Source organism: Diadema antillarum, unplaced genomic scaffold (genome assembly GCF_040938485.1).
Source record: "Diadema antillarum isolate AM-2024a unplaced genomic scaffold, OU_Dant_1.0 seq00001606_RagTag, whole genome shotgun sequence".
Taxonomy (NCBI): domain Eukaryota; kingdom Metazoa; phylum Echinodermata; class Echinoidea; order Diadematoida; family Diadematidae; genus Diadema; species Diadema antillarum.
The window spans coordinates 329,617-355,342 of record NW_027272319.1 but is presented as its reverse complement, the minus strand read 5'-3'; the positions used below and the strand labels follow the sequence as shown (position 1 = coordinate 355,342).

The window sequence follows — 25,726 nt, the reverse complement described above, 5'->3', positions numbered from 1 at the left end:
GAACTCTATATTGACTAAAATATCATCATTCTTGCAGCGTGCAGTGATAGATTATGTCAGTTTCCTATGAATGTATCTTGAAAACTCGTCAGTAATCGTTTGTGCTCTGATGTGATGCTCGATGTTCCGGCTAAATGAAAAGATCTTGAATTTGGTTAATACCGGATAAAGTAGCTTTATTTTGATTATTTACCATTAGGGCCTAAAAATGATGTTGTCTTTTGCCAAATGACAACACATAATAAAACGATCTTTTCACATCGCTTCAATAAATGTGTATATTACTTGCGAATCGGAGATGTTGGTTGATTTTTTTCGTCTCTCTCATGGCAGACAGGATATGGTTCTGCTGATATATTAAAGTTCATACGGGTGAGGTGCTATCATAACACCATTTTCTCATCACGTTCTATATGCATAATATTCCTTTGTATGTGTTTATACGATATTGCACGACTTCGAAACAAGAAATCATGAATGACTTTCTTGAGTGTCAGTCGACGACAATAATGGTTTGTGGATACACATTTAAACTAATGAACCTAACTGGAAATCTGATACCAATAAATGCTAGTTGGAACTTGGCTTCTGATGGTTTCTATATCGATCATTAATTTTCATAAAAAGGGACGAGTATATGCATGTAATTATCGTGTATAACATTTTTAAAGTGTATCTTAATACAGTCATGTATATAGGAATTAAACTCATTGATAGTCCAAGTATCTTTTTTTGTAAGACGTTTGAAATATCGCGCAGCTAGATAACAATAACGACATACTCAATTTGTAATCGAATATGAATTATGGAATCGAAATAAATTACACTGTTGGTCAAAAAGGTGGAATAATTTTGTTTCGAATAAAAGTCGACCGGTTTGTTCGTATTTAAAAGGCTGTCTGTAGACAAGCTGGTTTGTTATTGATTACGTAATGTTACCCCATTATTCAAGTGATATTTGAACATGAGGAATGTGTTATTACGTAACGAAGTTGCCTTGTGCAGACTATAAATCCCTGTGCAGTTAAAATATTGCCTTTTTTGCTGATTTTGCACCATGTAGAGAAGGTTTATTTTTTCCAAGTTCCATGTTTTGTTTGCATTAAAAATCGGTACAGAATCCCCCTAGACTATGCCTGGTCCAATGCTGACGGCAATGCGCGAGAGAGTGATAGCGCTTAGGCATGAGGGCTACAAGCAGACTCGTGTAGGAGAAATCCTAGGGATTTCACAGGGTGCAGTCTCTAAAATCCTTAAGCGTTATCATGAGAGAGGAAATGTACTGGCACGGAAATCACCAGGACGTCCAAAACTGATAACGAGTAGAGATGATCGCCAACCGTTGAATCTTAGCCGCAGAAACCGGAAGTTACCCGCGAGTCGTCTTCAACTCTTGTGGAGGACACATCATGGAATCAACGTCTCGAGATCAACAGTCAATCTCAGATTGATACAACATGGCTACCGAGAACAATGATTGGTTAGATGTCCACGCCTGACGGTTCGCCACGGGGTAGCTCGTCTCCTTTGGGACAGGCAGCGCAGGACGCTTCAACTGGGACATTACCAATACGTTATCTTCATGGACGAGAGCCAGTTCATCCTTGACCGTAGATGGTAGAGATGAGAGACAGCGAGTTCGTCGGCCAGCTGGGGAAAGCCTTCGGGATGACTGTGTCCACGAGACAACCCAAGGTGGAGAAGGCCCAGCGATGGTCTGGGCCGGAATCCATTACGGGGGAAAAACGCCACTAGTGGTGCCGGATAGCACCACTAGTGGCGTTTACTTATCTAGTGAATGCCGCTGCCTGCAGGGAGATAATGGAGTTCCACTGCCTTCATTATGAAAGACATGTGTATGGATTCAATTTCCGACTGCAGGATGATAACGCTAGACCGCACAAAACAGCTGTAGTTAGAGAATTCCTAGAAGTAGAGGGGTTGAGCAGTTGCCATGGCCAGGTTGTTCGCCAGACATGAACCCCACATAACATGCATGGGATGCCCTAGGCCGAGCCATCAACGGCAGGGAGGTCATTCCTCAAAATCTGCAGGAGTTGGCAGCTGCGTTGAGGGAAGAGTGGGAAGCCATAACTGTAGATGTTATCAACAACCCGATGGACAGCATGCCACAACGTCTACGCGCTCTGATTCGTGCTAGGGGTGGATATACCCGGGGTGGACATACCCGAAATGTCCATCCTCAATGTGAAATCTTAAGAACAATGACTAAATTTGATGTGAACTTGTCAATGGAATCACAAAACAAGTTATCTGGAAAATTGAATGACGTTTAAAACAAATATTCTCTTGATAAAGCTTCCTCTGTAATATTATCAAAGTTGCTTCATGCCCATAGTTTATAATGATTTAGACATATACTTGTTAAAAATCACTGTGAAAGCGTGTAAGCGGCATGATAACAAAGTCAAGTGATTGATATACATCAAACATATTATTCTCCAAGCACATTGTAAAAGATATGCCGTCAAAGTTTGAGAAAAAAATATTCCACCTTTATGACCAACAGTGTATTTTTAAACAACATTTAAACGAATCTATAATCTGGAAAATATTGGACATAGAAAAAAGACAACAAAATACTTATAAAGTTAAAATTGAATACGTTACAGTTGTTAGATCAATTTTCATAATTAAATCGTTATGTACATGATTTTTACCAGTCTTAATGATTGTGACTGGTCGTAACGACGTCGTAACGAGTTCATAATCACGTCATACGATTCATGGTTGTATCGATCATGAACATTCATGAGATTGAATTTAAAATGCAAAAACTAGTGAAAATAAGGAAAAACATTAATAATCACAGTATTTATGCTGGGTTTAAACTCTAAACTGTGTCAGAAATTGTACATTTTATTTTTATCTTATTCCAACTAATCCAACCTTGTGCTATGGAGACATGTTTTCATATTCAATTGGGCTTCTCTCAAAATTGTGACCTAGTTTAGTAACCATGTCATGAAGCATTACAACTTTTTGTCCGTTTACTAGTATATAGAAACGTGATACAACAGTCAAGTAACTAGGAATAGGTGGCAGGCATAGCTATAGGAATAGGATTTAGGACTTTAGGAGTAGACGGTTAGACTCGTAGGATTGTACTTGAAGGTGCCTACGCCTTTGTTAGATATTGTAATTAGCGTAGTAATTAATGTATCTCGGTTTAGAAACGACGTCAAACTGACGTCTTTTTTTTTCCTTGCTTATTTTTTGTCAAAGTGACGTCTTTTTTTTTCTATACGAATACACGTACAAAAGGTCGTAAACTGACGTGTAAACCACATGTTTATGACGTTGTTCTTAACGACGTGAATAAACAAAGTTAATGGACGTCATTTAAACGTCTTAGATTGACGTCAAAATGTCACGTCACCTCAGCGCTGTCGTCAGAAAGACGTAAACTCGACAAAAATACGTCATTTTGCTCAAATAGAAGACGTCAAAAAGACGTCATAATTGTGACGTCTGTCTGACGCCTAGGTGGTCGTACAAAGACGCTTTTCTGACGTCTAAATATGACGTCTTTTTTACGTCTTCCATTTGAGCAAAATGACGTATTTTTGTCTACAGTTTACGACGTCTTTCTGACGACAGCGCTGACGTGAAATAGACGTCATTCTGACGTGTCTCTGCTATCAAGGTAAAGCTTTTATACCAGTAGCCGTTAAGAAGGAGGAAAACGTTCGATCACATATGACAAAAGGATGGTGGATTGGATGTCGAAACATTATACTAGTATTTCTTGCAGTATGGATTTAGTCCTTTTTTTTCCCTTTCAAGAACACAGAGACTGAAAGGGCAAAATAAGAATACAAAGACATGGTATCTTCAACAGTAAACCGAATTGCTATGTTTTATTAATGTTTTTTTGTTTTTTTAAGCGCAGCAAAAACTCGGCTTCCTTCCTACTTTGAACATACAGGAAGTTAAACAGGTGTCTAATTGACACACGCTTTTGTGTTTCACATCTTCAAATACAAGTGGTCGTGGACCCAGGTCGATGTGTGCGTTGAGTAGGACCAATCTGTAGTGCCTTTCTTATCTTTTCCTCCACCATGCCGCCTGACACCAAATTGATAGTGCTCCATCATCAGTGATGAAAATTATCATCACGGTATAGTTTTTCACCTCGTCGCACGAGGAGTACATCATTTCTGAAGAGGTAACTTAATTCTACTGTCAGAAATGTGCACTATTTTGTTAGTTCTAAATCAAAGTCTTGTTTCACTTGCCGTTTGCAGTCATTGTACGTACATTGCAATTTAAGTTATTTTGGCAACAAGTGACATACTTCTTGTTGATTGATTATTTCATGGCTGTCATTGCCATGCATGCATGCGTAATGTTTTGTTACTTGAAACAATTCCTAACGTCATTGTGAAACGAGGGCCTGGCTTTAATGATTAAATTTCAAAATGAATTCCATTAAGAAAGTAACTAGTTACAATTTAAACACAAAGAATATTGATCTTCTTCAAACACACATGCATAATAAAGCTGACAATTTATTCACAGCCAGTTATGTCTTCATGCAAAGCATCGATCGTGGTCTCCATCGATCCCAAGTATCTGTCATATACTAGTAAGATTCTTTGTACTGATTTACGAACAAATTTTCTTTAAATGCTCATATTTCATGTACTTGATTAATCTCAATCTAAAATTGCACCAAATTACACTGAAGATGTTGCTACATCCACATATGTGTATCCATTCGTTTAACATTAGGATTGGTGTAATGTATTTGCATTGTGAACACATACACTTTTACCCGGGTCAAGCTAGTTTGATATTTCACCCCATTCGGATGGAACACCTTTTGTTGGTGTTAATGAACCTACAAGAAAAATTTACCCAAGATATGGTGGATTGAGTAAATTAGCAGCAATATCAGCGGAACACATTCGTCAAGATTGAGGAAACCAAGGCACTTTGAAAGGAGCGCCCAACGCGCGACTGCCCGTACGCAGGATCTTCAAAGTCAACAGCGCAACCATTATGACACATTAGCTACGTGTGCATGGTTACTATGGTAACACAAGTGTTTAATATCTTATCCCGTTACCCTATGCTTCGAGCACAACATTTTCGACAGTAAGATTGCATGCTTGTCATCTCTAAAATGTCATCCTTTGAAATGCAATGCAAATGATATTTAGTGTATAAAAGGAATTATAGGATGAGGCGGAGATGGAGAGGTTGAGAAGAAACAGGAGAAGGTAAAGAGGAATATCATATGAGTAGAGGAAAGTGAAGAGGTGGAGGAGTTTAAAGGGGGAGCAGAAGGAATAGAAGCCGTAGAATATGTTTGTGTTCCATTATCGGCAATATATGAGTTTAGAGTCCGGGTATCAAAGTGTTAAAACTATACAAAGAGGGTGATAAAGGTGATGGGGGCGAGGTAAAATTTACCAACAATGCAAATGTTTATTTTCTATCAAAACAAACACACACACACACACACACACACACACACACACACACACACACACAAGAAAACTAAACATGATTGAGAAAGATCCCCACCCTGCATGAAAAGCCAACTTCTTGCAATGTTTGCAACCCCAATAATGAGACGTTGCCTGGAAATACGGAATTTTACATGATCAGTCTTGGAAAAGGTGCATTCCAATGTGTTTTAGTGAAATAAGTACTTTGGCAGTGATCGACAGACAATGTCACCATAATGTTTATATATATGAATATTATATTATACTTTGTTTCACAAGAATAAACTGAACTGAACTGAACTGATGTTTGTATTTTTTTTTTGCAGTCGTATATCAACGTCATAATGATGCAGAAAAATGGTAGAAAATTATAATAAAATATATGAAACCTATATTGCATATTCTTGTGGCCACATGTGATGTTCAGGATATTACAAGACAAAACATTGAATGGTATGTAATTCCAATGAACTAACTAATCCCTAACTGTATTACGATTACATCATGATTATTGCTGTACAACAAGCACGGTCAAAAAAATTAACACCATTCCGGTAAAATGAGACAGTCTTTATCTGAAGATTCCTCTTATAATCATAAATCGGACAAAATAGATATCTTACTTTCATACACAGTGATCAGGTGGGTTTTCTTTTTCTATTCAATGTACATAAGCTCTTCCCTAAGCTCATAAATTATGAAAAGTGAGAACATTAGTATTTGAGGGGATGCAGCATCTATTCATGACAGATGTAATGGCTTCGTGTCCAAATTATAACTTACGGAGCACAAATCATGCAAATAATGCAAATTCGATTTATTTGTTATGAAAGGGAAAAGATCAGGAATCGTGGTATCAGAAAAATGAAACGATATAATCCGACGATGATGCACACGACTGTGACATATTATATACCCGAACACACACAAGCGCGAATTTTAAATGTCTCTCTCCCTCGCAAGCACACACACACACACACACACACACACACACACACACACACATACACACACAAGATATGAACGTACTGGAATACTTTTATGGTATTGGTTAGATTTGCTACAGCAAGAAATGCCATCAATTTTATATCCGATCGTATACAGCTGTACATGATCTGCGAGAGAAGAATCCTCGTTATAGGGATTTGGGGATCTCATTTTCCTCTCACGCATCTAGTCGTATTTAAACTACAAAAAAAAAAAAATCAATCGTACGTGACCATTAATTTGGTTGGGCGATACATTCAGAATGTAATGCCTGATGCAAACATGAAAGAAATGTCTATAGGATTATGTCACGTGTAATGCGCTTGTTTGAGAATTCTGTTTGGTTTCGGTGAATCTCATTGTCGTGCTGTGCAAATGTCAGACGCCACAAGCACTGTCTGATTGAGAATCTCAGAGCACATGGATTCACGTCATACTGTATCAGCAATCTGTCACCTTGCAGTTAGGTGAAGTAAACATTATTCAATTAACGATAGCTGAAAATAAATACACAATTAGTAGTTACCATTATTTTTTCAAAAATTTTTACCATTTTTTAGTAGTAACTTTTTTTTAGCAACAGTAACGTACCGTTTGTTAGTAGTAACCAAACTTTTTGTTAGTAGTAACAATTATGACTATTTCGAAGATTTTTTTAAAAGCCTCAACAAATTATGAACTCACTCTCGACGGACTTTAACACTGGTCACTTCAAATAAATTGAATGTGTACCGCCAGATAGGCCATGGTCAGTTAATGAGTAATTTTTCGGTGGGGGGGGGGGGGGGGGGGATAGCAGGTAACCCCTATGGTTTGCATGTTCGAATTTCACATGGTTTTTGTTTTGGATTGTTTGTGCGAATCATCGCACACTCACACGCGACGTCACATGACCATCAGACTGTTGACCAACTACTTGGTCAAGGTAACTGCCTAAGATTGCATGATTCTTGTGAATGAGAGTCCACTCCATATCCGAACTGACGTCAGAGGAAGTTCAGTCATGTAAAGGGAATATATTCGGCAAATGACACAGTTTTATGTGTGTCACTATATAATGAAACACATTGTATCAATAAAATTTTGTACTCAAGCACTCTGTTGATTTTTGAGACTACAATTAGTACAATAAGGTGTCAAATGCAATTCAAGTGTATCACTTATTCTATGAGGCGTGTGACATTTTGACATTTAATAAATTCTTATCTTCTGACGGATGTCAATGAAAGTTGTAATTTTTGTTTGTACGATGCTACCCCATGCATCGGGTAAATGCGAGTAAATCTTACAGGAGTAATTTTGGAGGATTTATCAATCGTCAATTACAAGAAATAAACAAATCAATATTGCAACAAATTTCAAACAAACACGCACCTTAAAGCTACAACTGTTTACCATTGGGAGCATTGATTTAGAAAATGTTCAAGATACCACATTGATGCGTAGTTGGTCAATTGTGTCACAAAACACCCAAACATTATAAACATTTCGCAATAAAGCCTAAAATATAAGGAGATATCACTATTTTTCTCAATTAACCATAACCGTGCAGACTTACATTTTAGAACTATTTTAAAGCACTAAAGCTAGGTTTTTGTTTCATCTGCAAATGGTAACAAAAATACATGTTCCCGCCGGAAGTAGCATTTAGTAGCAAAATGTAAAATATAGGTCAAAAATCAAGGTCAAAGGTCAAAGAAGTCAAAGGTCAAAATTCTGTGTAGAAGTTTTGAAGCCCTCACCTAGTGCCATCACATAAAGCAAACGGAAGTGGAATCGGGTTAGAGATGGCGAAGGAGTAGCATTTTGTGGCCATGTACAATATAGGTCAAAAATCAAGGTCAAAGGTCAAAGAAGTCAAAGGTCAAAATTCTGTGTAGAAGATTTGACGCCCTCACCTAGTGCCATCACATAAAGCAAACGGAATCGAAATCAGGTTAGAAATGGCGGCGGAGTAGCATTTTGTAGCCAATCTACAATATAGGTCAAAAATCAAGGTCAAAGGTCAAAGAAGTCAAAGGTCAAAATTCTGTGTAGAAGTTTTGAAGCCCTCACCTAGTGCCATCACATGAAGCAAACGGAATCGAAATCGGGTTAGAAATGGCGAAGGAGTAGTATTTTGTAGCCAATGTACAATATAGGTCAAAAATCAAGGTCAAAGGTCAAAGAAGTCAAAGGTCAAATTCTGTGTAGAAGTTTTGAAGCCCTCACCTAGTGCCATCACATAAAGCAAACGGAATCGAAATCGGGTTAGAAATGGCGAAGGAGTAGCATTTTTTTAGCCAATCTACAATATAGGTCAAAAATCAAGGTCAAAGGTCAAAGAAGTCAAAGGTCAAACTTCTGTGTAGAAGTTTTGAAGCCCTCACCTAGTGCCATCACATGAAGCAAACGGAATCGAAATCGGGTTAGAAATGGCGAAGGAGTAGCATTTTGTAGCCAATGTACAATATAGGTCAAAAATCAAGGTCAAAGTCAAAGAAGTCAAAGGTCAAAATTCTGTGTAGAAGTTTTGAAGCCCTCACCTAGTGCCATCACTTAAAGCAAACGGAATCGAAATCGGGTTAGAAATGGCAAAGGAGTAGCATTTTGAAGCAAAATGTGCAATATAGGTCAAAGGTCAAGGTCAAAGGTCACAACTGAAATTCTGTGTAGAAGTTTTGAAGCTCCCATGTAGTGCTATCATATAAAGCAAACAGAATCAAAATTGGCTAATAAATGACAGAGAAGTAGCAAATTGAACATTTTGATCACACACGGACGCACACACAGACAGACAGACGGACGGACACACGGACACACACACGTACGGAGCACGTTTCATAGTCCCCTGCGAGTTCGGCGGGGACAAAAATGCCTTTAAGAAAGCCATTAAGATGTCTTTTTTTTTCGTGGTGATAGAAAAATCCTGACACTATGAGCAAAGTTGAAATTGTCGCTATTTCTTGCTGCTTCTGTGTGAATCCATCCTGAAAAGAAAAAAAAACTAGATAATAATAATAAAAAGAACACACAGCTGATATTCACTCTCCAAAGAGTATTGAAAAACAGATCATCTGTCTGGTACATTTTAACAAATAGCATAGAAAAAAAGAACAGTACATTTGAAAAGCTTTCCCGCGCGTCAAAGGAATCAATAGCTCCTCGACCCTACTTTCTACGCACAGGTCTGAGAAAACGGTAATAATAATTGCCCTTTTTAAATGAAAGCAATATTTGTCTATTATCCTGAATTTTCGCTAATGGACGGACTCACAATACCTCGAAAAGGTATGAATTGCCTTTAGTGAATATGCGAGTATCCTTGAAAAAAAAAACACTGAAAAAAATATATACACGCTGAGACAGATTTTTTTGTTTGCTAAGTACCTCGTAATGTGATACTTGAAAGTAGAATATTGTTATATCATGGAACTACTCATGTCATACATCCCAAACCAAACCATGGCTGAAACTAGACATTAAAATGAGTATCTTTTGATTTTCTCCTCAGTAACGAAAATGAAAGTGAAAAATAGAATATCTGAAACACCAGGAAAGATACCTGTAGGGAGATTTCTCTCTTCTTTTCAATTTGATTTTATTTTCAACGTACGCTTCGAATTTGTCGTTTGATACTATAACAAATTTTGACTCCTTTGACAACTTTTGACAACTTTTTATCACATTCAATATACAGCCGCCGGAAAATAAAAACTAATGGAGGACGTGCCGTAGTATAAAATTGATGGGCACTATAAGAAGATACAACCTCAGTCAAGTTGTCAGTACCCTACCAACCGTACCTATACTGCAAAGCAATCCCCTTCTACCAAATTATTTTTTTTCTCAAACTACTAAAAATATACTTTGTAAGTTATCACTGTCATAAGTGGTCAAGGATACAAGGCAACTTTTCACTTATATATATATATATAGATATATATATAATTATGACAACGTAAGTCAAAATTTGCCTTGTATCCTTGTCCACTTGTGACAGTGATGTACACTTCGAATATGTAGTTTGATACTATAACAAATTTTGACTCCTTTGACAACTTTTGACAACTTTTTATTCTTGTTATTTATTTTTTAACTTTTGACAACATATATATATTTTTATATACTACAATGCACTACCCTAACAAAACAAAGTATTCAGAATAGACAATTTTTATCATTTTGTCTGGTAGCATCGCAGACTGCTTGTCGAGCAATGTGCACACGCAATGAAATAAAGGTGAATGTTTGACACAGACGGCAATATCAATAGCAACCAACATAGATGAGACATAAAAACACTGATAAAGATTATAGACATAGAGTATCACATGTACAATACAATGATTCATTGATAAATTTAACATGATGATTGATGTTTGAAACACGTGGCAATACTAGTATAGGTTTTCCCGTCTAATTTCATCAGATTTGCATTCGATTTAACGATGCGATCATTCAATTTCGAATGAATTTAAATGGACACCAAGATCAACCTTCAAAAAAGTAACTAGTTCATTCAATTTAATTCCATCAGCATGCAATATCATGAGTTTCTCAAATAAGCGTGTAAAAAGGGTGTTCAAATTAAAAATGCATGTGTAGCCAACGTGCAGCGCATTCAAATTCCCATCAGCATCGCCGTGAGAAAAGTGAAGGAATTCAAATTCACGATTAGGCAAACATTTACAACATATTCCACAATGACATATGGGCAGTATTTTCCATTGTTTCTTCAAATTGATATATTCTTTATAATTACTAATCTGTTTGAACAATATGCTATTGTAAGGCAAATTGAGACTTTTGCCTTATGATAACTAATCTAGCTCGTATAACTCCACTTAAAAACACAAACATGTACACTTCTTCATACACGACCTTAAAGGGTGTGTACAGTTCTGGTCGAGGTGAGGATTTAGCTTTTAACGTTATGCGAGGTATTCAGAAACCACTCTATCAGATGTCAAAGAGCATGCTATTCTAAAGGGTATCAAAAGTTTATTTGATGAAAATCGGTTTTGAAATGACTGAGACATACAAAAACAAGGTGAAACAAGGAGATCCTAATAAAGTAGTGGCCTGTCCCGCGCCTTTTATTATTATTATCACTTTTTGGGATATCTCAGCCATTTCAAAACCAATTTTCATCAAATAAACGTTGAATCCTTCGTAAAATTACATGCTCTTTCATATTTCATAAGAGGTTTCTCATTGAAAGAAGGATATTATTCAGAGGGGTGAAGGTTCAGGTATAAGTTTCTTCAGTTTGTCTCCCTCTACAAATTTACATAACAATGTCGGAATCTCGGAGCTTGGGTATTTGTTCCATGTTCATCGTGTCACTGCCGGCAACCAGGGACAGCCTGGTGGTAGTGTCGCTGCCCGGAAAGCAGTAGATGACAGTTTCGAGTCCCACTGGTTCCTTTTTTCCGACATGTTTGTTAATTTACAGATCAGGTTTCTCATTATCTCACTTAGAAATGTTCAAAACATGAATCCCTTACCTCAACCAGTAGGCCTACTGTACAGTCTTTTTAACACTGCTAGAAGAGTATACATGAATATCTCGGATAGGCCCTACTGATAGAATTGGTGGGCAAAGCATTGACAACAAGCATGACAATGTGACTGGCAATACCGTTTGGTTAAGCTGGTCTACGGCTGAGCCGCATGTGGCAACTTGTGACTTGCTGTATTGACAGGGAGAAGGTATAGGAATAGAATAAAAATGTAAATAATGAACGTAGACAGAATTCTGAGATATATCCTTCCTCTTATCTTAAGTTATAATGATATACTGTAATGGCATGAAGTAAAGATGAAAGAAAGGTCGACAGGCAAGAATACACACATTACAAATAGACTGAACTGAATAAATGATAATGGAATTACAAAATCCAATATATCGAAGCGAAAAAAAAAGACACGCAAAACGTTTAGGAACTTTTTTAAGTTGATAGAATTCGAATGTGCAAAGTGCGAAGTTGTTTTCTTATAAATGAAATTGATTTGGTATTTGGGACGAAATTGAATGTCTATCCAGCTGGCGCAAAATTGAATGTCAACTTTGAAGAATAAAGAAAGGAATAAGTGTTAGGCATGGCTCGACACTAACTTTTTTTGTTTGGTGGCCCGATGGGGCCACCAAAATCCCAAATTTCAAATTTTTGGTGGCCCGAGAGAAAAATTTGGTGTCCCGAAAAAAAAAAACCATTAAAAAACGGTAAAAGTCCTTTTTTTAATGAGTCAAATATTTAAGTTTTATGATAGTAAGAATTAGAAGTTGGACATATTTACTCATAAATACACTTCAACAAACTTGCAACACTCGCTCTCAGGCACTCCTTCAGTCCTTTTCATCCATCCTTTAAACAAATTTAACTGCTAATTTCCGGCGCAAAAAGTTACGAATTTATTGACATACTTTTCAAAAACTTTTGGTGGCCCGAGGCGGGCCACCAAATTTGCCCTTTTTGGAAATTTGGTGGCCCGACTTTCATTTTTGGTGGCCGCGGGCCACCGGGCCACCGTTAGTGTCGAGCCCTGTGTTAGGTAACAACAAAAACAACGAAACAATAAAAAAAGTACAGCAAAAAAAAAAAAGAGGAAACGGAACAAATACCTGTAACATGTTATTTCACAATATCAAATAGAGACAGAGAGAAAAAAAAAAGGAGAGAACAAAAAATCCTTGGCAGTTCCTTAGGCTACAGCAGAGATATGTCAAGTGCTGGTTTGAAACTGGACAGAGAGAGCTTACATTTCAAATCATAAGTTAACCGATTCCAACTCTGGACTCCTCTGTAGAAAAGAGTTCTTTTCCCAACTCCTGTTTTTACCTTACATAATATGAATTTCTTCACACTGTTTCTCAGAAAATAATTTGTTGTATGTTCTTCAAAATATTGCAATACATATTTTGGAAAAATTCCATTAGAAATTTTATACATAACATGTAATAATTGTTTATATCTTCGTTTTTCCAAAGTATCTAATGACAAACGATTATAGATTGCTGAGGTCGAGTACCTTGGTTCAACCAAAGGACAGTTTTCAAAACTCTATTTTGAATAATTTGCAACTTTTCAGAATCCGTTTTTTCTCAGATTACCCCATGCAACGCTGCAATTATCGATTTTACTCTGAATAATGGACTTGTAAGATATAAATGCAGTTTTTTTAGTTATACAAAATCGTATTCTTTTTAATAAATACAGACTTTTCACTGTACTTTTTATCACCCTATCCACTTGTTGGCTCCATTCAGGATGTTTGTCAAGATAAACTCCTAAGTACTTACAGCTAGTAACACAGGGAACCTCAGATTCATCAATGCTGACTCTCAGCACCTTGTTCCTAATCCTCTTTCTGGAACCTATTAACATCGCTTCACACTTTTTCACATTCAGAGCAAGTGAGTTTACTTCCAACCATTGTGGCAAGCACGTCAAGTCGTTATTGAGACCTCTTTGTATTTGACCGAGATCTTTGCCAGGTAAATAAAGACATGTATCGTCAGTGTATCACTTGATTGTAATAAATTGCCCCTGAAAGAAGTGAGAATTGTTATATTTTTTTCATTCGCTTTGTAATGGAAATGTAGCCTAAGTACGGATGTCATGATGGAGAATTTTGTTTTTGTTATGTTTGGTTTTGTTTTTTACATTTTTATCACTGTGTTGCTTCGATTTTCCGCAAAATAATCGTTTAATAACCGAACGGAACAGGGGCTGGGCCATAGCATACGCTACGGGATTTATGAGACTGTTTGAGTAACAGATCCACCTGCACGCCTGTTGAACATCTGAGATGAGCGGCATGATGGGTAGAGTGTTCAGCCAGTCTCTCAAGAACGCATAGGTGATCAGGTACACCGAATTTGGTAACCACGTGATAAAGAATGCCAGCAGCAGGAGAGTCAATGTTTTCATGGCTTTACTGTTGCGGGAGTCGGATTTGTGACGAGCGTGCCGCGGCCTCGATTTCACAAGAGCTGCACGGATTGGCGTGGTCTCAACGAAAGAAATATGGGATGATGGGAGTTCTTCTAGGTCAACTGCTGGTGTAGTTGAGATGCAATCTCTACGATTCCTCGTGGAGTTTACCTTCTTCGCCTCTATCGTACTGTTCACGTTATCACTGCGGTCCGGGAACAATATCTGCCAGTTGACGTCCTTACCATCATGCTCACTCTGCAGGTGCAGAATACACAAATCGGCGTCATCTTTGCCACTCACAGTTGCTGGCAACGGAGTTATTGTATTGTTGGCGGTTGCCATAGAAATGGTTACACTACTGATATCGATAGCCTTACTCTCAATATACTGTCTAACATGGCTGGTGTTTTTATTTGCATTCTCCTCCACTTTACGAGGTGCTTTCGATTCGTTTGTGCTTGGCTTAAGGGTTGTTTCAGACATATCGTACACATTGTATCTCCCATAAATTGCTACGTGACTACCAACGTTTTCATCACGTGAACTCTTCTTAGATTGTTCCTCTTTCAGGTTGTCGGCGAAACCAGCGGTCACTCTTTGGCCTCCTGTCGACTTTAAGCGGTAATACACACACATGTAGAGAATGAACATGAAGAGAAAGGGGCAAACCGCTCGTAGCATAACGACACTCACACTACTCCAAACATACAACGCAAAGTTCGGCATGCACCATCCGGTTAATGCCATCTGATAGTTGGGACGAGCAAAATCCCAGGCGATGCTCAGCCCCGACCACAAGACGAAAGGCAGGAGCCACGTAAAGACGTTAACCACTACGGCCGTACCCTTGCTCTTCTTCTGGTGGTGTCGTAACGGAAAGAAAGTAGCCAAGTAGCGATCAACGCAGATTACCACCACTCCTAGGACAGACACTCCAAGAAGCGCGTTTTGCACACCGACAAAGATAATACAAAGCCTCTCTCCAAACATCCATTTCCCATCAGAAAGGTAGATAGTGGCACGAATGGGCATACAGACAACGCCCACTAGAAAATCTGCGACGGTTATGTTGAAAATGTAATGGTTTTGGTAATTCCGTAACTTCTTCTCCATGGCAAAAGCGACCAAAATCAAGCTGTTCGACATGACAGTCAAAAGAGATAGGACGAACAGCACCACAACGGTCACAGTGACTTTGGCGTCTTCCAAGCTGGAACATGGAGACGTCGACACGTTTAGGTCACCGTATGCCAACGGAAACGAAATATTGCACGACGTCCGGTTGAATCCCCCCATACTCAACAATGGGACGTTGCCATTCACTCTGAATGAATGTGTCACTGTGTCACGAGAGGGTATAAAAAATGACATTTGGACGAAGTGATATCATAACAATGATGGACGTTAGGAGCTTCACCAAAATGAACAGCATTAAATAGATCTTAACCTTTTTCTTTGTAGGTCTATAATTGCCAGTGTCTTTGTTGTGTTCATCAATCGTCCATGGAAAAACACATTTTAACACACATTTAAAAAAAAAAGATTGATCACAATCGATGCTTTCCAGTAGTAGAACAGTGCCATCAAATACACGAATTAAACAAAACCTTCATAATAATAATAATAAGGTCTTATTTACCCAGGGTAGCCTCTTTAGTGATACCACTGCTCTACCAGAGGGCCCTGCTATTATTATTACCCTAGCTTTGCCAGGTACCCATTACACCTGGGTCGTAGTTACGGTGGTCTTGTTGGTCTGAGTGACGTAGAAGAATAGGCTTCATAATCAATTAAATTTTTGCCGGATCAATAGCGAAAATGATTTCAATATAAATTGATATCGTGATTTAACGTAAGAAAGCATTATGAAATCATTCATATTCACAACGTTATAATAATTTTTCCGAAAAAAAACCCGATGACAATCAAAAAGCCCTTGGAAAACACAAAACCTCCGCCAGACACATAGGCCCTATGGCAATTTTGCCACTGATTGCCAAATTGCCCTACATCGACGTAAATAGGCATTGAATTGATCAGTGTTTTAGTAGTAGCCATGATAAAAATCATGGGCTTACATACTCGAGCAGGATTCGAACCTACGACCTCCTGATCACCGGACAGGCGTCATCTCCATTAGACCACCGAGCTTTCGCCCGACAGCAAGTGTTGGTTCTAATCCTTATAGCATGCAGCGGGTACTGCGAAATTATTCAAATTCATGAAATTTACGTCGATGTAGGGCAATTTGGCAATCAGTTGCAATGAACACATCTCGACGGAAGAATTTCATGAATTTGAATAGGGTAATTTTTGCCAAGGAATAGTATTGTCCGCCTATCCTCAGAATGATTGTAGAAAGAAGAAAATTTTAATCCTGGTCGAGATGCTAATCACCATCGAAAACTAATCACCTGTTCTCCTTACAACATTTGTTGATCTATCCTGAAAGTTTCAGAAAAATGAATAAATACGGCTTTTAGTGAATCAACAAACTCATGTTTTGAAAAAAAGGTAACATCCTTGGAGTATTAATAAGAAAATATGAAAAGCGTTACGAGCTAGGTTGCACAAGTACACACACATTCACACGCACAATGCCAGATTGGTAACTCCAATCATGAACGTGGTATGTTCACCTGCCAGACGCCCTTCCTTGTTCTTCTGATGTGAGTGATGGAAAATCAATCGATTGAGATACGATTAACAAGTTCAGAGAGGCCGTAGAGCATTCCGCCAACTGATGCTACTACATCACAACTTTCTTAAATCGTTAAAATCGTTAAACTTCATGTCCGCGCATCACTAAAACAAGAAAACGAATTCGCCGTTTTAGGAGGGTCTCGAAGTGGCTGGCGGTACGGGCGTTGCCGGGAAAGGAGGACACGCAAGCGACGTGATCCAGAAACGGTGCTTGCCAATGTTTGCTGTGCAGAGCTTTGCACGCTCCTCAAGACACCCGTACACGAGGGAGACTTTTTCGCGCACGCATGAAGATCAGTTACGTAAATGGAATGTGGGTGTTTTTTTTTCCTTTCCTTCTTACCAATTTCTGCTCAAGTCGAGATAGAATGCTTGCAAGAAAGCAGAGGTTGCTGTTTACCAACCCATCAAGGGGACGGTGCTAAGGAAAGCTCCGGAAGTGAGAGGGCTCACGTAAAATCGAAAAGTAACTCCATTTTTGCTTATTCTTTCTGTCCTTTTTCCTTTCCTGATGTGGAATCATTCCCTTGAATTTATAATGATATACAGTCAGTGAATAAGACCCTATTCTGTTCCGAAAGTTATCGATTGATAAGATAACGCCCTCTTTTTCCATCTTCTCTCAATATTCCACGGAAGAATAAACACACACGATGATAGCAATTAGATTTCATTATGCACCGACTACAACGAGCAAAGATATATATATATATATATATATATATATATATATATATATATATATATATATATATATAATATATATATATAATATATATATATATATATATATGATATATATATGTATATATATATGATATATATATATATATATATATATATATATATATATATATCCATATGTATACATAACTTGAAATTATAACACACACAGCCCACAACCCAGCACCCACATCAACTGAAGGTAAACAATATATTCTGTATTTTCAATGTTTTTGCTGATTACAGACCAGCAACATCAAGATTTTGCATAACTAGGTTATCATCATGATCATCTTGTTCTGAATGATAATATGTCAATGTGTTCTCTGTATTCATTGGAGAGGCTATGTATATTATATGATAGAATTATGTTGATACATTATTACTGTGTGCTATTTTAGATATAATCGTGTTTCTTTTCAAAGTTAATTTAAGTTCATGATTTCAAGCGTATTCCACGCACTGTAGCTTTACATCCCACATTACTAATGTTTTAAGCAGAGTGATGGTGTGAGGAGTCCCTTGATCTACATAAGTATCGTGTATGTTAACGTAGTCCTAATGAAGGTAGGCCCTATACTGAGTAGTCGAAAGCTCGGCGGCCATTAAACCTGTTGAAATCTACAGCTACGCCTATACCTCTCCTTTCGACTTCTCATTATAATTTTATGGCTATTATGAAGAAGCAACACTGCGTCTATGCGTGGTACAAGCACTTCATCGCACTGTATGCTATACATAATGTACTTTGTATAATATTATTTAAAGAATCGAATGGAGAGAATTCAAGAACACGTGTACTTTAGAAATTAAAAATTAAAGGAAATTGCCTCCCCTCAAATTTTCTGAACTCTTGAAAGTGCACGTCTCTGTACTTTTAATGTCATTTCATTACTGTAAACCTATTCCCGCTTCAACAGGTATCGTACGTTTGCGTGTGCTGACGCTCCTGCAATTTGTGTACGTATACTTGGTAGCATCATGCTTGCAAAGTACAGCGACCCTGCATTGATTGCTAGGATCCAGTTTATCGCTTTTAGTGTGGATCGATGTTATTGAATAACATATAATCATGTGATTGAATTATATTGATTGTCAGGTTTCAGATGAAATGTGTTCTGGGTCATTCAAAAAAAAGTTTGAGGTTGACCTAGATATTTTATGGAGTTTTCAATATCCCAAAATGAGTAATGAGATAACTTGTGGAGCATTAAAAATATGTTTACGGAAACTAGCATAAAAGAGGGCGACACTTGTCTAACATTCTCTGTATTTGCAAGTGTTGATATAATCTCGTGTAGAATCTATATAAGCAACTTGTGAAATCAACCCGAACTGCCTTAGACTAATAATGATGAAAAACGACTATCTTGAATTTTCTCGTAACGCTTTGAACATCTTCTTCCAATAAGCCTAGAAGTGATCAAATTTACCCGTATACCCACTAGATTTATACATGAATTGACATATACCTTGACATATATCTTGAACTGAAGGAAGTTCGTAAATATTTATAGACCATGGATGACAACAGAAAAGAAAATACGTACCAAGCCAACAAATATCCACAAGTATTGCAATACTTCGGAAAAATAGCACGTTATTTTGGCATCCAATATAAACTAGAGCACTTTGTATGCTTCCTGCTCCGAAGTCAGTTGGACAATGACAAACATAAACTTTAATATCAATTCTTTATTCAATACACCCAACGAAGACCTTAAAGGGATAGTACAGTATTGGTGGAGATGAGAATTGGGCTTTTAACTTTTTGCGAGATACCAAGAAAACACTTATGATATAGTGCAGAGCATACCATTTTAAGAGGAATTCAAAGTTTATTTGATGAAAATCGGGTTTGGAATGACAGAAACATCCAAAAACAAAGTAAAACAAAGCGATCGTGATAAAGTGTGGGTCCCACACTTTATTAGAATCGCTCTTTTTGGATATCTAAGCCATTTCAAAACCAATTGTCATCAAATAAACGTTGAATTCCTCATAGAATTACATGCTCTTTCATATTTCACAAGAGATTTCTCATTATCTCACCAAAAAATGTTAGAAACCTGAAATTAGGTCTCAACCAAAACTGTACGATCCCTTTAATATATTATGGATGACTCAGTAGTCCATTTGTCTCCTTCTGATGGTCAACTTTCAGTCAACGTGGTAAGTGGTTCCCAACGAAGTTTTTGTGCAGAGTGCATTCCTCCTGAAACTTATTCAGAATTTAGAAAACCCTCAAACACGTCAAAGTATTTTTGGGTTGAAAAAAGCTGTGCGTCATTTACTTGAACAGTTTCTGTACATTCTTTATATACATATAGTTGTTTTTTTAATGTGATGGAATACACAATTTTTGAAATGCGTATCTATAAAAAATACGTAATCATACAGCAGTTCAGGGACAAATGCAATCATACCTTAGGTCATGTTTAGCTCGCAGTGAAAGATGGTGACTAAGAGTATATTCCACTTAATTTGTCGTTATCATTTTCCTCGTCAGGTGTTTACTTATGATGATGTTCTCCTGTATTTCTGCTGTATCTCAAAATGTTGCTGAATTTGTCTTCTGAACGGCAAATAAGTGTGATTCGTAAGTTTGTATAATATGCCTAAAATTATACTTGCTCGTCTTCATTTTGCATTATCATGGAATAATGTCGTATACTTGAATTAACCTCTTACCTGTTTCAACTGCTAGATTCAAATAATGTGAATGTTGTGCTCAATTAATTTGTTAAATCAACTTTATGACCAGTATACATTAAGATAAACCATGACATATGATTATGTACGCATTATTCACATAATTTAAATTCTTGTGAGTGCTCTTGTTTATATATTCATGTGAAAATTTTCGATTTTGTCGTACTGACTTCTCTCATACAAGTGAAGAAATATCACTTACTCAAATTAAAACCGTAGCTGGTCTCTGACAGAATTTGATGACTTGCATACATTGATGGACGCCTGTTTCTTCTCAGTCTCAGGGTCAGCTGTCACGGATCATATCGGGACGTTGCTCCATCATGTTCATCCTGTAAATTATGTCAGGTGTATGTATCGTCTCGAAGACCTAGCGCAAGGACACAAGGGCAGATAGCCCATAAACGGTTTGAAGAACCGTTCTTTCCTAACAGTCGTAAAGGAATGTCGCACGAAGAGCATGTTCGCATTAAAGTCTTTCAAACGTTATATACTCCGATGATTTCCAATACGACCTTTTTGCTTACTACGGTTCCAAATAAAAAGATCCATCCGTATTCAAGTAAAGTTCACTTAAATAAGTAAAACCGATTCACCATTATCGAGCGCTCAATGTAAAAACATCGAATGGTGGAAGGATCACAAATTTCAATTATTTATTTAGTATTTTATAATTATATGCATATACACATTCATATTGAACCCCATGGAAAAAAAAATCATTCTAATAATGAATCTGAAATGGGCAATCGATACATTTTGTAATCTTTGATAATTTATGTATGATTTAAGTTTTCTGTGTATTTTTTAAATGTGAAATGGAAAATAAACAAACAAAACAAAACATACGAATATATCATAAACATAGTATAATAAAATGTTTGAATATGCGACTGCAACTACTGACTTCATATCAAGTTGCTTAGGTGGCTCTTCTTTTGTGTTTGTAAATACGTAGGCCGTATGGTCTTGTATGTATATATGGCCTTATATAGGTTCTATATCGAACAGCCTCTTGTAGTGTTCCACTCACATCATTCGTTACGTTGTCTTTGTCCTGGATTATCTTTGTACAGAAACTTAGAATGAAAGAAATGTCTGCAGTCAAAGCATTTTAAGTATGGCTATCCAACCGTCTTGGCTTTTTATAAATCAATATTTTGTGCTGTTGTTTGTATGTTTGCGTGCATCATCTTTGTGGCAGAATAGTTTATGAAAAACTTCAAAACATGGAAACAGAGAGAGCGGGACAGTGTTATGAGCCATGGCATGCATGTTTGTCAAGAGGATCATGTGTGCATGCACAAAATTGTTTTAATGGCTAGAGAACAAGAAAAAAAAATAGGACATACCGCCCGATTTCTAGGTTTGAGTAAAAAAACGATTTCAAAAGATTACGTCATTTAAATTCATGAATTTAACACATTTCAGGCCTGGTCATTAATTTTGGCCTATTGTACTGTACATTTCTTTTATCAAGTTTCAAACATTGGTTTATTTCATGCCTTGACATGAACAGAACATAACTTGGAGTCGCACTGTATGGAATCATTGAAGGAGTTTATTTCCAGGGAATCTTTGTGAATCTTTGTTCAGTTCAATTTCATCTAAATTACATTTCCACACAAAATTGATATTGAAGTCAGCTGAATTAAATCAAATCGAGTGGATATTGCATAAGAGCACACCATTACACATAAAGAAGGAACCGTTCATCGTAGACTTCATGCTCAATATAACGTTCGACATTTCCATATTGCTGATAATTGTATTTTGCGAGAGGTTCTATGGTACGTGTAATCATTTACCCCTTCATACATCATGAAAATATTCTGTCTACGAATACAACAAAGGATAAACAAAGGATGGTGAAAGGGATGTTTTTATCAAATCTATGGACATCATAATGAGAAGGTTACTGTTTGATTATGGCACTATCATTATTCATTAATTTACACATGCTAACACAAAAACAAGATACCAGTATACTTGAACTTGAACACCATTCCCTAGCTATATACAAAAATTACTGGTAAATAAATATAGGACTTCCAATTTCGAGGTGGAGTTCAAGCGCGAATATCTCCCCCAACCCTCCATTTCACTTGATATTTCTATTGGAAAATATGGGCATTCCGTTTTAACTGAGAAAATTTAATTTTTTTTTGAACCTGAATTCAAACTCGAATTCAAATACCTTGATTAAAGCGGTGCAAAGTTTTTTGCAGACTGAAACTATATTTTTATCCATTATTAAAATCATCTTGTGTCATGTTTCTTTATCTTTCCTAGAAGCGTACAATGCAGTCAAATATGTTTTAAGTTATGTTCAGTGACGTGTTAACCTATCCATATATTATGTAAGAAATGAAGTGCCTCATATTGTGCTTCCTTCTAATTATTATACACAAGGAATTCTCCTCTTGATTTATTCCGCATATAAGTAAAAGACAACCTAAACCTATTGTCTGCCTTATACACTGATTTTTGTTTTCGGATTCAAAATACATTCGACGAGGTAAGGTATAGTATGAGGTATTTGTGCTTCTGTCACATCGTTTGGACAAGGAAATGGTCAGTTGGTCAGTTTTGATGGATGAGGCTATATATAATCATGTTGTGGTGGAAGTAAGATATTTGCAAGATATTATTTTGTTCCATCGTGCTTTACAATGTTGGTAAAACGATGTCTCTCTTTTGTCTTTATGTGTCATTTGAATGTTGTTTACGTAATTGTATTCTATTTTTAAAGCATGTGGACAAAACAAATATCCATGATATGGTCAATAAATGATTGAAATGAACTGAAATGAAATATCTTACACCTTCGAATCCGTTGTATAGTTGATATGTTACATTTGGATTGCATTATGCTTGGTTTTTGCATCATCTTTACCGACAATCAGAGTACAATCTCTATTTATTGCTAGTTTAGTACAGTATTTTGACAATTCAACAACTGCAAGAGACAAGCAAAAAGTCATAGCACGACCGACAGAGAAACTACAGCTTGATAAGCAGATTTAGATGTGCTTGCAGCACTTGGGACAAATATTTAGATAAATTCGACATATCGATAACATGTTGGTAACTTAATCGAGAGAGGAGGCGGAGAAACGGGAAAAAAAACCCCGGCAGATGACATCCCGCTTTCTTCTAGAGAGTGATTTCGTATAATATATCTCTGTTAAATATACCCAATATGTAGATGTAGAATCCTATCATCTTGCTTTTATCCTTGCCCAAATTGACTTCAATAAACCAGAAAGACTGTCTTCTCAAATTCTCAGGTAGATGAATTACGTCCTATATATGAAGAGTTTGTTTGCAAAAACCGATAAGTCCATATTTGCCAAATGGAGATATTTGCGATTAAAGGTCAAGAAAAATAGAGAGAATAATAAGAAAATTTTTGCTTCTTTTGACCATAACTTCAAAAATGTACCTTTATATGTAATGACCAATATATCATTTAAAAGGCATTATTTTGTACTTTATGACAGGGCCCGTACTTCAAAATCTTCAAAAATGGACTTATCGGTTTTTTGCGAACAAACTCTTCATATGAACTGCGGTGAGGGATAAGCTGTCATGGGTGGTCATGAATACATTTTGGCTACTTATCGTTTTGTTTTATGACGACCAGATGGTCTAATTGTAGTTTGTCTGTCTGGACATCTTCCAATTTTGTCTACTGTGAGTATTAGACGACGTGAGCATAGCCCATCTGGAATTAGACCAACTGGAAATGAGGCTAAGTGACAATTTGACTAAATGGTCATTAGACGAACTGGTTGTAGACGAAACAGGATTAGACTATGTGGGTTGAGACTAAAATAATGGCTATTAGACATGTTAGACAAAGTGGGAGGAGACCAAGTGAAGGTCACCCTATCTTATCGCCGTTACCATATCTCACTTGTTTTCTCTGATACTTTCAAGCTTCCTAAACACCGAGCGGAAAGATGAGTTATACCAACCATATACATCTGCTCGATATACAAAAACCTCGGCGATCAGTAAGACACTGAAAATTATTCAGTAGCGGGAAGGTGATGTTGCAAGCTTGCCGCCCATTAGAATGCTTCGTTGGGACTTGAAGTCACTCGGCGCCGGGTTATGACGCATGCTGACGAGTTGACAGATACTGAACGCGTACGTTCGTAACTCACTCGCCTCTTAGCTCGTCATTCAAATCATCAATTCGATGAGAATTCAATCAACTCTGTCATTTTTTATTAACTTAACACAAAGCATTAGTTGGTATACGACGGTGCACAACTGAAGTGAGTACATTTGGGTCAATAGATCATGGGGAAATTTAATTGACAAACGGCAGTGTTTGGCCCCTCAGTTGCAAATATTTGGTGAATAATGCAACAGTTACATTCCAAATAGCAACGTCTTCTCTTTATATTGATCTTTAGACACTGTATGCACTATTGCATTATGATGGATAGGGGTCTATGTCAATCTCCAACTCGTTGCGGCATCACCATATGTTTTCTATTTATAGAAACATCAAACACTTTCCCACATCATAAATTTATGCATGTGTGCGTTCTATATTACAGGTGCGAATATGAATATTGGTTTGTCCTAAAATGCGACATTGGTAATTATGTGACTCTACACACGTAATTCTATGATACCCACAAATGTGTAGAGAGAAGAAACACCAAAGGCAAACGAAAAACAAAACAAAACAAAAAGCAAAACAAATATGGTATTGATTACAATTTGATATTGATACAATCTCTGCTTTGATAGTTTCTACTTTTTTTTATACCGACATGTTTAGTCGATTATTAAATTCCACAAAAACTTAGAGTTGGTTTTCTCGAACAAAATTTTCTGGCATTCAGTCAAAATTGTCTGATCCAGACATCACCAGTCAGATCTTATACAGAAATGAAAAAAAGATAGAATTGGACTATCAACTTTGATTTCTCTGAACCATCATAATTTTTATTACCGTGGTTTTGCAAGAAGAAAAAACAAACAAAGAAAAGAGAAACCGGCCTGTTATTTAATACGAAGTACAGAGATTAACATATTATTAGCTGAAAAAAAGAAAAAGTTATCTTTCGCATGGGAAGCAGTAAGTATGAAATCGTTATCTTACTTTTTAAATTTGTTTCCTGTGTTTGGGAGCAGCAGATATCAATTCTCAGTTGAGATAATATCCTGTAATGGTAGAAA

At 36.9% G+C, this 25,726-nt stretch overlaps 1 protein-coding gene across 1 annotated transcript; it reads right to left on the bottom strand.

Annotated features, from left to right (window-relative positions):
- Positions 1-2,006: 2,006 nt before the first annotated feature.
- LOC139711065 (muscarinic acetylcholine receptor M2-like) lies at positions 2,007-15,682 on the bottom strand. Its single transcript, XM_071622984.1, has 2 exons — positions 14,235-15,682; positions 2,007-2,064 (listed from the first exon to the last, which is right to left on the bottom strand). The coding sequence occupies exons 1-2, from the start codon at positions 15,680-15,682 to the stop codon at positions 2,007-2,009; spliced, it is 1,506 nt and encodes a 501-aa protein (XP_071479085.1).
- Positions 15,683-25,726: the final 10,044 nt, after the last annotated feature.

Excerpts from the sequence above, each read along its gene's own strand:
- LOC139711065 (XM_071622984.1), bottom strand. The coding sequence starts at position 15,682 with ATGGGGGGATTCAACCGGACGTCGTGCAATATTTCGTTTCCGTTGGCA. Across the intron at positions 2,065-14,234 it reads GATGTTCAACAGGCGTGCAG|CTGCCAACTCCTGCAGATTT; the intron begins GTGGATCTGTTA and ends CCCTCAACGCAG.